At 35.9% G+C, this 17,641-nt stretch overlaps 1 protein-coding gene across 5 annotated transcripts in view; it reads right to left on the minus strand.

The window, feature by feature from the left end:
• Nucleotides 1-17,641, minus strand: part of WDR7 (WD repeat domain 7) — a 293,007-nt gene that overhangs the window by 54,991 nt on the left and 220,375 nt on the right. For all 5 annotated transcript variants that reach the window (XM_023531156.1, XM_011361110.2, XM_011361108.2 and 2 more), the window contains one exon: nt 4,852-4,951. In XM_023531156.1, the coding sequence (XP_023386924.1) occupies nt 4,852-4,951 (100 nt within the window). The remainder of the gene's footprint in view (nt 1-4,851; nt 4,952-17,641) is intronic.

Consider the following 17,641-nt stretch of genomic DNA (forward strand, 5'->3'; position numbering starts at 1 on the left):
CTCATTAGTTTAGTTAGATACTTGGCAGCTGCCTGAAAATAACAACATGACTAGACCAGTCAGTAAAGTCTCACTGGCTGAAAATCAAAGGTAAGTCAGGCTGGACAACGATGGGATAAATCGAGGTTTAAAGACTGGTAAAGATGGATTTGGACAGAGTTTAGTGTTGCTTTCACTTCAACACCACAGAATCAGCAAAGCAGCAGGGTACATTTGGGACAAAAGAGGACATTTAGGAGATAAGGGGAAAGTAAGTACCTTGTGGCCTCCTTCCTACCTCACAAAGGTGCATCTGAAGTTCAACACTTCCACCACACCGGGGGCGAGGCGCCCGCGAGGCCAGAGAAGCTTAGACTTCAGGTCCGCCACTTGGCATGGCATCGGGCCGTGGAGGGGTGCACGTCAGCGTTCCAGCACTGACCTTCTGCTCTTTAAGGGGTCAGAACAGGGCCTCGGCGGCCACAGTTCTACACACATAATCAATCTTTGCTTCTATTTTGTCCTTCATTATCTGGCCTAGGGCAGGCCTGGTCATGGTCCCCTACAGAAATATGGGTATATCTTTCATGACCTATAGGAAAGAGGCTCTCTATGCCATTTCTGAACAGATATCCTATCATCCCTCATAGAGAAACATTTTGATGAGGTGTTTCTGACATATCAAAATATAACTATACCCAAATTACAAATATATTTTTAATATAATTAAGGTATACTTTGTTTTCATTTTACCATGTCATTTTATATTTCTTATTATATTTTTTACTCCCAAGACTCACGGTGTTTTATTTGATCAACATGCATTTTACTGTGTATTTGCTATGCCCCAGGAGCTAAAATGAGTTATTTAAGAAACTTAAAATTTTCAATAACAAAGTTCTTTTAATAATTTTAAGATTTAGGTAAGACATTGGCCACACTTTCTTTCTCTCATACTTCACTGACTTTTTTGTAGTACTATGTCAAAAGGAAGAAAATAAGTGCCTGGACTTACCAAAGTGAATCAGATACCTCCAGACGACACAGTACAAACTTCATGAGGACAATCAGCTAGCATGAGCCTAAGAGAATCTTGCACAGAGCTAGCAGTTATTTATTACAATAAATGCGTTCAAAAAGGATTGGAAAATCCGTGAGATACAATATCGAGTCTGCCAAACCAAAGGCAAATATTGCTAGAGGGAGGATTTTCATTGCTGGTTTAACCAAACATACCTGGAGTTCTAAGGATTCATAGAACTTAATTAGTCTGCTTATCAGGAACACTGTCCACTCACAAAATTTAAGCACTTCGTAGGGAGGTACTTTTTTTTAAATTAATTAAGCAAAATTCAAGTCAGGTATCTTCCTAAATTGCTAGCAGTTGCCAAGTAAAAACGCAGTCAGCAACACAGCAGGATTTTAACTATTGAACTGCACCAAATCTTGTGCTTTCCATAATCAGCAGAGATTCAGTTTACCAGAGCAGGTGGGAGCTGCTTCAGACAGGGAATCTGCACATGGCCTAAGGCAGTGCCGCTGAGGAGGGTGAATTCAGCTGGAGAGTCTGTAAACACCCCGACGTCTCAGGTTTTATCTTTAAAATGCTCTAAAATCAATGCAGTTTAATTGCAATGTATTGTATTTCCGAGTTCATTTTAATATAGTTATAACTAACATTTACGGAATATTAAGTACTTGGCAGGCCCTGTGCTAAGAATTTTACATAAATTATCTTAGTTACATCTCACAGTAACAGGCACAATTTCTATCACCATTTTACAGTGAGGAAACGTCAGCTCAGAGAAGTTAAGAAGCTTCTTCCCTAAGGTCATAAAATTATTAAGTGGCGGAGATGGAACTCAAGCCACACAAGATTCTAATTATTCTTCTCCAATATACTGCTGCACTGTACTGCTGTAAATCACTTTTCAGTTAAATTAGTTAACTCTTCCTCCTCAGTTATCTAAGTCAGGGATCAGCAAATGTTTTCTGTAAAGGGCCATTTAGTAAATATTTTAGCCATTAGGGACCATATGTGGTCTTTGCGGGCCACGACCACTCAGTTCCGCCACTGTGGTGTGAGAGCAGACAATCCTTAAAGGAACGAGGACGGCTGTATTCCAGTACAACTTTATTTACCACGACAGGCAGCAGGCAGATTTGGGCCATGGTTTGTGACCCTTGACATAAGTAAAATTCATATTCCAGACAGATATGCATATTTATCCTGTGGCTTTGCATAATTTTGTTTCGGAAGAACAGGTTGAAATAAAACTGATTTAAAAAAAAGAGAAGCCAATGCCAAAAGATGAGGGAAAGGGATGCAATTTTTCTCTTCTATCCCTGACCAACCTCTCTAACAACAGGCAACTGGCATCACCCTCCCTCCAGTCATGGGTTTTCTGCTTCCACCAGGCCCATTTACAGATACCCTCTCAGCCTCTGGCGCCCTGGCTAGGCCACCCCGACTTTCCCATCAGTGCGACTCTCCCACTTTAGGTGGTTATGTCTTCCCTTTCCACTCAGCTGGAGCCCTACCCATAGAATACACTGCATTTACCTTCCGCATTCTGTATGTCACATCTCTGTTTTTGCTCATGCCAGGAAAAATGTCCCACTCTCTCTGCTAACCGAGTCCAAAGGCTAATCCAGGAAATGCTTCACAGTGTTCCAAGTTCGAAACCCCTAGTCCCTTGATTCACATCTAAAACATCATTTCCGAATATGTCAACTCTACTTGTCCATATTTTTTCAACTATTGCCTCACTAATTTCAAGTACTACGGCAGTAATACCAGAAAAGAATTAAGAGAATCATTGTCACATAAGAGCTCGCTGGATATAACTGGATATAACTGGTAACTGGAAAAGTAGTTAAGATTGATTTTAGACATTTAGCTTTGTTTTCATGTTCTGCATAATGAGAGAAAAGGGTAATACCATCAGCTTCGTACAGAACTGGAAAGTAAAGCTTACTCCATCACATAGCCCTCATGATAACTTTGGGCATCAAAATCAAGAGCTGAGGTAGGAAAAAAATCACGGGGACATTAAAATGTCTAAATGTACTGAAATGATACACAGAAAATACAATGGAATATAAAGGACATTACGAATTCTTGTTAAGAAGGTCTTTGATGAATAAGAGTATTTAAGTAATTTAATTAAAACTAAGATATTCAAATTCTTCTTTTTTTTTTTTGCACGTGACCAAGATCTTCACTGAGACCGCTTAGGAGGAAAAGCATAGTAAAGAAATGTATAGTTCACCACACTTGGGTCTTTCTCATTAATTCTTAGCTGCTGTTCTCTCCCTTCTCTTTGGGTTGCTTCCCTACGCTCACAGGGCCTCACTTTTCTCTCTGCTGGAGGCAACCACGTCTTGACCGATCACAAAAAGTCCTCTCTACAAAGTCCACACTTCGATTTTAAAGAAACCTGAAATGATTCCCTTGTTCTATATATTTTATTTGTCTTTACCTTGTAGATGTTTGTGGTTTATTTCTCTCAAGTCTGCAAGTAATAATATACTCACTCCAGTTAAAAAAAAAAAAACAAAAAAACTTGTCTTACCAAAAGAAATACCAAAAACGCTATTTGAAGAATCTGTCTTAGAAGAGAACATTATCAACAATATGTAACTTAATTTTAAGCAAGTTTTCAGAGTGGTTTCATTGCTCAAAGTGAGAGCTCAGAGTAAAGAAATATTGTCACTAATGATGAGTTAATGTCTTAAAAAAGAACACGGAACAGAATCAAAGAGTTATATAAGTATGGCCAATGGTGCATACTCTAAGTACTTCCAGGAAATACACAGGGCACTTTCACACATTCGAGATGCTGAGAAGGCCTGCAAAAAGAAACATTCGAACAGTAGTCTCTAAACCTGTCTGACTTCTGAAACATCCAACGCCAGCTGTTACCATCTCTTAGAACTAGTTCACGGAAAGCAGTCAGGGAAGCTTTTTGGAGAATTAATTAATAGTTTATTAAATTTAAGAGACAGTTTAAAATTTTAGCCCCATCCTTCTGACTTTCCTCATATTCCTTTTGGATAATATGGTTGGGTATATCAGCACTGATAAATGCTACAATGAAACATAAGTTACGACCTGAAACTACTTATCAACAAGCACTATAAATGAATCCTGATTGCCACAGAGCCTAGTCCTGTTTTTGGATTAACCAAGAGTGTGACTCTGGGATAAAGAGATTTAAAGTCTCTTTGATTCACTTGTACCTAAAGTGAGGCTATATTTGCCCTTTGGACCCAACTGGTACATTTTGAGAATCAAGTGATCAAGATCAAAATCAAGAATTTTTCATAAATAATAATGTGTTATGAAAGCATTATAATTTATAAAAATACATAAATATATTATTTCAAATAAAGCATCAGCTTCCTTTTTATAGAGCCACACTACATGCTAGTGTGATTTCTTGAAATTTGACCAGAATACTCTTATAAATTGCTAAATATCTCATTTTATCTAGTCAGAAATTTTTCATTTAGCCATCAACCATAATAAGGTATCATTAAACTTTTTTTTCAGGAAACACATGGCAAAAACAAGTAATAAAATCAGAAAACTTTGTTTAAAAGAAGGAAAGATTTATTGCAAAGTAGACTGTGAGCAATACCACCTTACTCTGGGCTCTGTTATGAACCCATCTGTGGCAGCCCTTCATCTCCACTGAATAAAGACAGTAGGGCTCTATATTCTTTGAGTCCTTCATTAAACTATTGATCCCTTTAGCATTATCCATAATGTTCCAGCAGCTCAGCACGTCAACTGGTGAAGTGCTAGTCTCTCACTCCTTTCAATAACTTCCACACTTTATGGAGAGGAAGTCATAATGATTTATTTACCTGACATTTTCCAGTCCGGATGTCGTACAAGGCCACTGAACCATGGCGAGCTCCAACTGCTATTCTGTGATTCCGCTCATAATAGCTGACCATGTAGAACCTGAATTGAACATTTTTACAACAACAAACAACAACAAAAAAAACAGGTGAGATGACCTGCACATGGAGGTGGATAGCAACATATTCCAAAGATTAAAAGCCAGTTATGATATACATTTTAAAATAACTATATCATAATTAATATATTGAGATTTCTCAAAAATGCTTCATTTTGGTGATTCTTAAAATCAATTAAAAAACTGATGTGGAATGCCACTTAAGCCTGTTAATAATTATTTTCAATACAAAATAACTTCATAATAACAAAGACTCTTGAATTTTGAAACAAGAAATAAGGGTCAAATATAAAATAGTTTAAATATGAAAACTCAGTTTTGCTACAGTGCCTATTATGCAAATATTTCTATTTGAACAGAAATGGAAATGATGAAAAGGCTTGCATATTCAATCTAATTACCTAGATTTTTCCACTCTTATCAGTTTATCTAGATGACAGCTATGACTACAGGTAGTATAAATAAACACATATGGTGCTTATTTGGCATTGTATAAAAATAGGATTTAGGGAGGATTTATTTTTATTTATTTTTCTTTTTTTCTAGATTAATTTCACGATTAGATTAAGTATTTGCATTCCTGATCTATGTTTCGTCATAATGATTTCATGGCCATATGGCTAGAGCGTGGGAAGGTAAGAATTAAAAATTATTAGAAGTATAAATAAAGTATAATTTATATTCCCAAAGAGTTCTGAATATAACTTCCATTATCTAGTCCTACTGTCTCAGTGTGAGTTGCTCGGATGAACAAGAGGCTCATCCTAAATATTTATGAGGATCTTGCATCAATTCTACTACATGTTCCTTGCCTTTTTTTTTTTTTTCCCTTTAGTTTCATACTACCAGAAAAGTTCAGTAACTTTTCTGTTACCATTTTTTTAAAACCCTGGAGGGGCAGGTAAAACAGATGACAGAAAAGAAATATCATTCTCTAATGCTTTCTTGAGATTGATACAGAGTAAAGAGCTATTAGGGCATGGGACTGCATTTCTGAAATTCTGGAAAGAGAGGGAGAGAGAGAGGGAGAGAGGAAGAAAAGGAGAGGGGGGAAGGAGGGAGAGAAACACGCAGGATATTTGAACGTGAGCATTTTGAAACCAGGGACATTTTGATAAAGCCATTTTGGTATTAGCAGACATTATGACATTCATACGTATGTCATAAATCTGGAAAACTATTAAGTGTTTAAACTTTTTGTTATTTATTACTAAGTAATGGGTTCAATAATACCTTTTCCTATCCCTAAGACTAACCCTTCCTCTTTAGTGAAAGATTAATGCTTCATTTTCAGTCACACGGAAGACACTACTTTAGAACATTCTAAAGTAGTATCTTGTTTTGCTGGGTTTTGCTGGGTTCAGGGATGGGATGTCCTCTTTGTATACTGGTTTGAGGCAAGGAAGGATACTGAAGGCTGCTGACACATATGAAGCCTCCTCACTATTAAGTGGTTAGTAAAAAGTTAGTTTCTAAAAGCTTTTCCTATTAAAGCATCATATATTTTACCTCAGTAGAGAAGGTAAGAATCAGCATTCAAAATCTAGTATTCTTACACTCAAGAATAAAAATGATTAAAAAGAGCTTCTAAATGTTTACTATTTTGTGATTCAATAATTACAGTGGTCTAAGTATTGCGAAACACTGTATATCTATATCTCTGCCTATATCTATACACGTAATTTCTATCCTATTATAGTAACATGGAATATAACATCTAACAAATATTTTAACAAATATTTATTCTGTGCAGGTTAACAGCCACGGGAAAATAAAATTTCCAGAGCTATTTTTAAAAAATTTATTATTAAGCTTTGCACAGATATAATAGCTATATTGCCAAATCCTTCCACAGAACATGAATACAATTTCCCTTCAAAACAATCCTCTTCAAAACAACTATTGGCAAAATACATCTGTGTTGATAATTTTACTTAGTTAAATTAGAATCTAAAAAGTTTTTGTTATATTGATCATCTTCTATGCTCTGGATATCAACCTCACCTTCTTGTATCATCTACAAACACTATTATTTATGGGAGAAAGATCAAATCTATTCTTGGTATCAAATCTTTAGTTGGCTTGAAAGGACCATATATGACAGGTCTGCATTTTTCATGCTTTGCAATTTACCACTAGACCAAGACTTCTAAATAGCATCTTAAAGAATTCTGGACAGTGAAGATCTTATGGCTTATTTTTATCTTGGATTTCTTGTTACATTTTTTATTCCTTTAACAGTGTCTCTTTTAGCAGAATAAATCCATGATATGTATACAATCGCTTCATAAGTGCCCATTATGGAGACTGGCTGCAGTGACCCCATCTCTACTGAGGGTTTCCAGAACCCACCAAACCCCACTGGGGAACTGTCAAATTAACGATCGTGAGATACACAGTACGTGGACCACTCCCCAAAGTATCGATGGATTGAAGAGGAGGATCCATTACAGTTTTTAAGACTATTTCAGTCTTGACCTGATCCTGCATGAATGTCTTGAGTTCCCCCCAAATTTAGGGGGTTCAGAGTAAGGATTCATGTATGCTGAGCCTTCTGGCAATGGTATCTCCGTATCTAGTTCATTGCATCGAGGACACGTCACTTGGGCAACATTTCCTGGGCAACAACCTGGCAAGAACCCTTTTGTTATAGTCCAGTTAGAATAATGATTCTCTTCTACTCAGCCCACCACAAGGAAACTCTGTTAAGTCTGAGAGAACATTACCACGCATGTTATGTGAAAGAAGTATAAAGGAGAATATAGTAACGTTGCAAAATGTACTTCTTGTGGTCCTCTTCCTGAAAGTTCAAAGTCCCTGATCTCTATGCTTTCATTGCTGCCCATGTGCAGCCAGTGATCCTTTTCAATTGTAAATCAAATCGCTTCTCTCTTAGGCTCACAAGCATCCTTCAAGACCTACATGATATGTCCCTCACACCCCTCAGACTTTGCCTCCTCTCTCCTTTGCTCACTCTGCTCTAGTCACATGATGTCCTTGTACTTTTTTGAATACGCCAAGAGTGTTCCCGCTTTGAAGCTTTAACACTTGTTACTCCCTCTCCTTGAAAATCTCATGGGCCCGGTAACTCCATGGCTCAAGACCTCTTTGTTTAGGTCTCTGTTCCCAGGTTATCTTGATAAAAGGGGCCCTAGTGGGCCATCCTATTTAATGCAGCAGCCTTTCCTCCATTACTTTTTAGTCCAATATCCTATTTTTCCTTATTATATTATCCTTGAGATAGTAAACAGTAATTTATTTTGTTTATTGCTTGTTTCCCTCCGTTGAGACTTTTTTGTTGTTGTTGAACGTGTGAATATATAAATATGGTCCAAGCAAACAGGATACAGTAGTAAAATTTAATTGAAAATACTATGCTTACCCTTCGGTGACTTGTGTATAAACTATACTAAATATCGAATTTTAAGACTGATGAATATTTTATAGGGTCTAAAATAATAATTGAGATGAACAACAAAGCAAACAAAATCTGTCCAAAAATTGTTAGGCAGAAATCAAGAAACAGAATTGCCCCATGACCCTTCTAAAAATGTATTTCCAATTCAGACAAACAAATGCAGATTTACAAGAAGTTATATCTATAAAGGCCCCTGGAGCCTAGGTACATTAGCATGAGACTGAGAGCTGCATAATGGAAACTATTTAATTACATCTTAGGGAACTAGAAAATATCACTTGGGTTGGAACTCAAAAAGGCAAATATACTATACAATAAAGTATGCATTTTTGGTATAAATGTGGCCCTGGGAATAAAAATTATTGTAAGGATTTGCCAGATATTTATATTGCCACATGTAAATTTCAATGAACATGGTATTATCACATAAAACATAATTTAAAAAAATAATCACTTTGTCAATCATTATTAAATACTAGAATAAGTTATTTCACTCTCGAAGCCATATTTGTGACTTTGACTCTTCAGGAGTAACCCACAATGGGGTGTCACCCACCCCACAATGGGACAGTTTATGATGTGAAACAAAAATGTGAACTGAGCCCACTCTGGCACAGGATCCTGGAGCAAAGCACTTTGCCTGAGAGTTTGCCAAGCACCGATACCTGGGTCTCTTGGGTTCTCTGTCTATAGCCTCCCTTGATGACCTTTTTTTTTTTTTTTTTAATCTTTATTAAAAATGGCCCTCAAATGAGAGCAAATTTGTGTGAAATTTAAAAGTCATTTTGGAAAAATATAGTTAAAGGAAACATGCAACTCAGCAGACATATGATTTGGGAGAAAGAAACCTGTAAAATCACTTTCTTAACTACGAATTTGGGAATCTACAGCGGTGTGAGGATATGGAGTTACTACTGTATATCATATCCATGAGCATTAAAATGCAACAAGAAACATTCATCAGATAACACAAAATTAATCTCCAGCCTAACATGAAACCATCTAAAATCTAAGGATGTATGGAATGGAATGTATGAAATATAACTATTTATAATTCCTTTTACTATTTACAATTCACTAACTGCTTGCAGCTAATATTTACTGAGTACTGATGTGTTATCAGAAATTGTCCTAAGTACTTGTATACGTATTTTCATAAGTAACTGAGTATTAGAATTCTTACTGAGTTGCTTTTAGAATTTTTTGATGTTGATTTAAAATGGTTCACAAACTTGATTTTTTTTTTCGTTAAAAAGGTATTAAGGCAATATGTACTTGTAAAAAACTCAACCACCACCAATATACATATAGTAAAAAGTAAGTTTTACCTGTCATACCCCCCTCCCTCACCAAGGGTTAACTACTGTTTCTAGAGTATTTTCTAATTTTTATCTCAATATGGTATGATATTACCCAGATCATTCTGCAACTTACTTTTCTTCCCTCAGCACATCGTGGAGCATCCTCTCAAGTCAGTATACGTGATCCCCTGCCACTCTTTCTCATACTTGCGTATGTACATTCCATTGTTTAACTATTCCCTTCCTGACAGATATCTATTTAAGTTATATTGTACATGGATCTTTATATACCTAGGTGAGTATTTTTATAGGACAAATTCCCCAAAGCAAGATTCTGGATTAAAGCATACACATGTTTTAAATTTTGAGAGGCAATGACAAATTACCTTCAATTCCCACTAAAAGTAAAAGAGTGTCCCATTTGGTGTCATCAAATTTTCTACTTTTTCTTTTTTTGCCAATACTGTATCATATTTGTTTTAATTTGCATGAAATAACTTTTTAGATTGATTCCTTTGGTTACACTCTACAGGATATAAATGCAGGTTTATCAATGTAAACGAAATTTATTTAAAATCTAATCAACACACCACATCCTTTTATTCATCGTGCATAATGGATGAGGTGTGAGTCTCCTCAGTATACACGATGTGCTCCCAACAACCCATGGAAAACATCTGAACCCTAAACACAGGCAAACCTATTCTGCCGGAAAGAATGGCAGGTCTTCTGCAGTGCAGCGGTGTACAGGTCGCTCTGATCACAAAAAGGGACCAGCGACAACACCTACCCCAACCCCCCTGTTGGCCAGCATGAGATGCCAAAGAGCTCTTCCGAGGGCCACCATGTGAGGGACTAAGGCCTAAAAGATTCAGAGTTAGGTTCTCAGAGCATCGGCTGACAGCCCTCAGAGATGCCACAGCGAAAATCAAGGAGGAACGTCTTGTAAAGGAGGAGGCACTTTACAGAGCACGTTCATACATGAGAGTGGCTTTGGCGAAGGCCTCAGCTCAAGGGGAGCTGTGTTAGCTTTTGGAGGTGTGAGCAGGAGATGGTGGGGAAATGTTTTCTAGAAATGCTTCATTCCAGTGGAGGATATCAGTTCAAAGGGACAAAGTGGAAAAATCTCTCATTCTGGGATGGTGATAGACACTGGTGAATTCCATCTGAGTGTCATGACTTCCGACCCAGTGTTTTGCACACTATAAACAGTCAATAGAGATTTCATGAACAACACTGCTGAGTACTTTTTCCTTTTTTAAAAACTTGCTGTAGGCATGCTGTAGCTGGGGTGTTAATAGGAGAATTGGAAATACTCTCTCAGCTCTACAAGGAGAATTTGTTCAAGGAAAGCTACCATGCATGTTGAGGGTGTCCTTTATGATGGCTGAGAAACAGGTCTCTGATTGCTTGGCTCTGCCACTTCCTAATTGTGTGACCTTGGATAAGTTACTTAATTTGCCTAGGCCTCAGTTTCTTCATTTGTAAAATGGGAACAATAACAATACCTATTAAGGTTGTTATGAGGATTAAACAAGCTAACATATATAAAGTACTTAGAACAGTGCCTGGCACATAATAAGCACTTACTATAATAAATACACTCAAACTTTAGTAGCTATCATTACATCATCATCATCACCACTGTCACCATCATCATCATCATCATCACCATCATGTAGTTAATTTGCTGTTCCCTAGGGCAAATAAATACTAATAACATAGTAACAAGAGAAACTAATGCCCTCAAATATTTTAAACTTGCTTATTTTTTAAATACTTCTGATTTGCAAATAAAATCTGATAACTAAATTATTTTAGTTTGAAACTCTTCGCTATAGCATTTCAAACAGTCTGAAATTAAATATTCTTTCTGTTATACTTCTCAAAGCATTAGTTTTCCTTCCTCCCTCCTTCCCTCTTTCTTTCTTTTTCTTTTTTTAAATGAAGAATATTAGTATTGAAAGACAGCCATCTTCGGGAAGTTTTTAGAAGTAGGGAAATGCACTAAAATAGTTTTAGAGGGACTTCTACTCATGTGAGTACAGGAGGAATATCCATAATTATTTATTTATTATAAAAAGTATACTATAAAATGGTAACTAATTTAAGAATTTTACTGGAATTTAGAACAGAAACTGTTTTGTATCCATTATGATTATCATCATATGGGATAAGAACAAACCACAGGTTTGGATGAGATTTTTTTTTTAAATGAGCTCATGTACTGTTCTAAAGTAGACAGTGTTCATTTCCTTACTGGATTTTAAGTGTCCATTTAGGGCGAGCAAAGCTGATTCAGCTTTTCACTTGAAAAGCAGAATCAATCAGTCTGTCTACATAAGAACAAAGTTTAAGAAAAGATAAACTATCTCTAAAAATGCAGACATTTAACTTTTCTGTCTAGATTAATTTTTTTCCATTCAGTTCAAAAGTTTAAATACTCATTTTAACTTGAATATTTTGTATCTTATCTATGTTATAGCTTTAGTGTTTTTGCAATGATTACATTTTATTATTTTTATTTGAAGTATTCTAATATATATTCAATTTTAAATGAATACATACTCATTGTAAAAAAGAAACACTGAATTTAGAAAAATAAACAATTACAAAAGGAAAGTTAGCCTTTACCACCATCCCAGGTAACCATGAGAAGAATACTTTGGGGTATGTCTTACCAGATTTTTTTCACTCTTCATATGTATACACGTACACGCATGAATATCAATTCTTACATATAGATATCGTCTTCAAAAATGATTTTATTTTATACACTTTCCCGAAACATTACTAGTTTCTCTTTAAAATTTTCTCCTACTGACATCTTTCCATGTCAGCAGAAATGGATTGACCTCAACCTTTTTAATGGCTGTATGGTATGCCACAGCTCTAGTCTTTTAATGGAAACAACTGTTGGTAAGCAATAGTTACATTTAGAGGCCACAAGTGAATAAAAGTGTTTTAACAGGAAGTACATTTGCTATGGAAAACCATATTAAGAGGTTCCCAAGAAAGGCCAGCAGAACCATATAAAACACTTTAAATTTCAATGTCAATACTATTAAAGTTCAAGAGATCTGTCCATTTACAGTAAATTAAAGAAATTTATATCCTGAGTACTTTAAAGTTAGTTTTCTCCTTACTGCTACTACTGTCTTATTAATATCTACTAAGGAGCTCAAGTAGTGAGCCATTAAATATGTTGCTCAGGTCTATACATAGATTGAGAATTTCTTCATTCTTGGCAGTGAAATATATAATGTAAAAGAACACACACTGTAATTTTTGAAGAGTAATCACTGATTCATTAGTCAGAGATTCACAATTGCATTTAATATAGTATTGCATTCAATGACATCCAATTTTGCATATGGAAATAGCTCAGAATTTGGAGTCAGAACAATTTATCTGCCTGATAAACATCTATTCACCTTTTAAAATTCAGCTTAAAGCATCACCAATTCTCCCTTTTCCTCCTGTGCACAATTGCCAAGCTCCTCCTTTGTGTGCCTCCCATCAGAGCACCTGGGATTCTTCTGGGTGTCCTGGATATCCTTTTCCCATAGCCTGTGACATTTCCCTGATTTACCACTGTCTCTGCCAAGACAACTTTCAGGCCTGTGAAGGCAGGGACGGTGCCTGACTGACCACATGTAGCTTGAGTAGCCCATGCTGGCCCAGGCTAGCACAGTGCACGGGGCAGATACACTTTAAGTATCTGCCTGAATAAATTCCAAAATACTTTCAGAAAATTTAAATCGAGAAAAGCCACACAATTACTTGGTTAAATCACTCACATTCCATTTATTGATTCCTAATTCTTCAGTGGCTTCTTTTTTTTCCTTTGTAATTTTGGAATTGGGTACTGAGATTTAACATTTATATGTTAAAAACCAGTCAATTAACATATTTTAATATTAATTTTCAATTCTAAAAATAAATTTCATCTAGTCATTTGAAATAATCGGATGTTATAATCCATAATGGAGTGACTAATTAATTAAAATTTCTCATCATTTAGTGGCTGAGAATAATATACTGATTCATCAAAAATAAATACTGAGTGATCAGCATTAAGTCTCACTGAAGTTCACATTGATCTTTACAGAGGATGGAATGAAGGATGCAGCAAGGAGCAGGCCTGGGCCTGAAACACAACCTCGTCCCCTGATGAGATGGCACAACTGTGCCTCCTTGACATGTGCACACCTGTGCAGTGAGCGCACAGAGCAGGTGTAAGATCTGCTTAGCAACGCTGGCCTTCACTTTCGTCTGAACATCAGCACAAAAATGCTCCGAATTTGTCCATTTCTAAAATAAAGAGCAGGAGTAGGTAGTCCTTTTCAGATTCAAAATCCTACACCGTGAAATTCTATAAAAATACTGCAGCAAGGTCACTGCTTAAGTGAAACAACTGGTGCCATTTATTATGACAAAATTAAGGACTACACACACGAAGCGGCATAGCTGGTATCATTACTCAACTAGTTATTGAGTGCCTATATTGAATGTTCCTATTTTCTAAACTAAAAATTGGGCCAGAGCCCAACAAAGAGTTTCTTCTGAATCTGGGATTTTATTTGGCAGGTCTTTAAAAGGCATAAAAATTAAATCACTCTTAGCTATACATTAAATAAATTGCCTCAAATTAAAAGAATAAAAATATAAGAAATAAGTCTCTACCTGGGAATTCCCAGGCATAAGGCTTTCAGCCAGATGAAGCCCTCCACTAGTTGCTCCAGGCTCTATAAATGAAATGGGCGCAAAGCTCCTTTCTCCAAACTACTCATAATGGGCATAATTGAGGAGTTGTAAGTGACTAAAAATCACATTTCGAGACATATCTAATTTTTGCTATGAAAAATTCTGAAATCTTACATCTCCAAATATAATCATATTTTCCCATCAACTTACAATTTCATTAAAGAATCCCTGATTCTTTATTTGTTATGCATTAAATCACTACTAGTCCTCCAGAACATAATCAAATAGCCTTAAAATTTTAAATTACATTATAATCACATTATATTTCGAGAGGTACTTTATCTTCCTTTCTAATTGAGCTTTAATAGTAGCTTATAAGAGCTTAAATTTTTCTATTCTGAGATTAGTAAAGAATATTTTTACAAAATGAATAACCCTTAAACTGTTCATTTTAGAGCAAGTGTATATCACACATGTGTGTTCTGTATCGTTTTTCTCTTACTTCAGTAACATCTGTACGTTTCTCCATTTTCGTGTCTTATGCTGCTGCATCAAATATAGTAGTGTAAAATGAGTCAGTATTTGGTGACCAAAAGAGGAATAATTAATCAAACTGAGTCAAGCATGGCAGGCTCGGTACTGCTTGGTCTGCGATGAGGGGCTTCATGAGGATATTTAAATTCGGTAACACAGCAACCAGCAACTAAATTTCAACAATGAATTCTGAGGAAACTTCAGTGATGTTTATCTTCCCAAGACTTGAAAGAGGTCAATTCTACTTTCTTAGTGTCTAGGGTATTTTTAACTGAAGATGCTGCATTATTTATAGTCCAGGCAATTAAATGTAAATTACTCAGAACCCTCTGTACTTCTGCCTCTAACAATAATTATCTACAGTACTGGATGATGCTTTTTTGAAGATGATCTAAGAGACTGACAAAGGCAAAACAAAGTCCAATGAGATGGGAGAGAATTTAAGGAATTTATTTCTAAAATGTTACCTTATTATGCTTCGTACTAGACTTATTCATAAACATAAAATTAATCGGTGTTGCAACAATCTTGTTGCACCAATATATCTGTGTTCTAAAAAGAATGCAGTTTAATTCCTATGTAATAATACAGCCTTATTTGTTATAGTGATGACAAATCTGGCAGTAGAACCATTTTTGTATAATTGTATTTTGAAGGATATGGGTGCTATATTCTCTCAAGGGCATTCAAATCTAAATAATCTCCTTGTAATATTAATGAAAGCCACTACAGTATTAAAAATATCCTTAGAACTAAAATATGAATTATTAGAAAACATTTAAATCTATGACTATAAAATTTATACAACAGTTAAAATTACATGATTTTTATACCTTTTACTAATAAATATATTACAAAAAAGAAATCTACAGATACATAAACTCCTCCAGGAAGAGCTAGGGTATTTCAGTTAATACAGAGAAGCCTTTTTTTTTTTTAATTTTTAGGAAGTAATCATAGTTCATATTATGTGTGTAATGATTATTTTTGTTTCTATGGCTTATGAAATAAAATTTAAAAGGTGTATACATGTCACATAAACACATACATACATATGTGTATACACACACATTATGTAAAGGATTTAGGGACACTTACAGGACATAATACAGTAAAAAGATAGAAAAGGGAGATAGGCCTGAGGTGTGATCATGAGGAAAGGAGAATGGAAGATGTAAGCCGCAATTTACTGAAGTTAGATCGGGCATTTGGCTTTAAGCTGCCTAATGGCCAAAGTAAATTTTTTAAATTGAATAATACTGGTTATGTGGAAGAAAAAACAAAACATGTAATAGTTCCTTAGGACAAAACAAAAAAGCCCGTCATACCGATTTAAAAGAAATGTCTTGATGGGGTCCTCATAGAAGGGACCCTGAACAACTCACTACACGACAGCAGCAGGATCCCTACAGTAAAGGCACCAGCCATCCTCTGTGATGCTCTCTTGGACGGTTCCTCAGTGCAAACTGCCAGTGTAAAGCTGAAGCGGGACCTGGAAGGCAACTCTGAAGGAGACCAGACCATATGGTCCAAACAGGCAGCTCACCGATGGTTGAGTCTAACCGAAAGATATAAACTAGACTACGCAGAGGAATAAATGGACCATGTGTCCGTTTAACTAGCTTCTAAGTGTTCTGGTTTTTTTTCCACTGAGTTTTAGATAAAAGCTGATTAATGAACAGTTTGAAGTTACTGTCTTTGGCAGACATTCTGTGATACTAAAGCAAGCCTTTAAAAACTAATGGTGCATCACTGGAATGCAGGAGCTGAAGGGGTGATTCCTTGGAAATTGAGTTTATTCAATGTACTAACAAATAAACATTCCAGGATCCAAGGCTTTATATAACAGAATGATGACCCTGGTTTTGTTTCTCTTAATTTTGGATTATTAGAGTACTTGTTTTCAAACTTTAGTGTAGGTAAGAATCCCCAGGGGAGGTTGTTTAAATTCGGCTTCTCAGGCTTCATGATGGACTGAGGGAGTGGCTCTCAGGTGGAGCCTAGAAATCAGGTAATTTTCTTGAAAGGTAGTCCAGGAACTACAGGTAGAGATCATTATGCCCTGCAGGGCCTAACAGGGAGTGAGCTCTCAATACTTGTTTTAAAATTTCACTTTCTTATCTGTGTCCTCAGTTCTCTCAACTAATAAGGACTGAATGTGCTTTTTAAAATATTTAGTTATGTGAACTCTGTCCCAACATTTGAGAGTTGCAAGATCTCTAAAACTATGTGGTCAATAGATTACACATATATTTTACGCTTGCTATCTGAAGACTCTCAATTTCCTGTTGATCTCAGTTTTACGAACAGTTACATTTCTCTTGAACAACTATGCTATTTCTAGCATCTGAACACTGTGACTTAGGTACCAATAGTCTGCCCCTCTTCACACACCGGCCGCTAAGAAGTTTAGAGAAATTTATGGCTCATCTCTGGCAAATACATAAAACTTCTAAACTCATCTTGACATTATCTTTCTTTGCTACTCTTATTTTCCCTTTGCCTCAATTCCCTATTTGCATATTTTGTATTAATTTTCAAAGCTGCTTAAGAGTTTCAACAGAACGAGATAAGTGGCTGTTGTATGTATGTGTGTGTATGTATATATACGTATTTATAAATGGAAAAATAAATTAATACAGGTCAAAAACTGAATGGCAAAAGCACTGGACTATGAATAAAGAGGTTTGGGTTTTACCTTGAAGCTACTTTAT

The sequence above is a fragment of the Pteropus vampyrus genome, unplaced genomic scaffold (assembly GCF_000151845.1).
Source record: "Pteropus vampyrus isolate Shadow unplaced genomic scaffold, Pvam_2.0 Scaffold62, whole genome shotgun sequence".
NCBI classification, from domain to species: domain Eukaryota; kingdom Metazoa; phylum Chordata; class Mammalia; order Chiroptera; family Pteropodidae; genus Pteropus; species Pteropus vampyrus.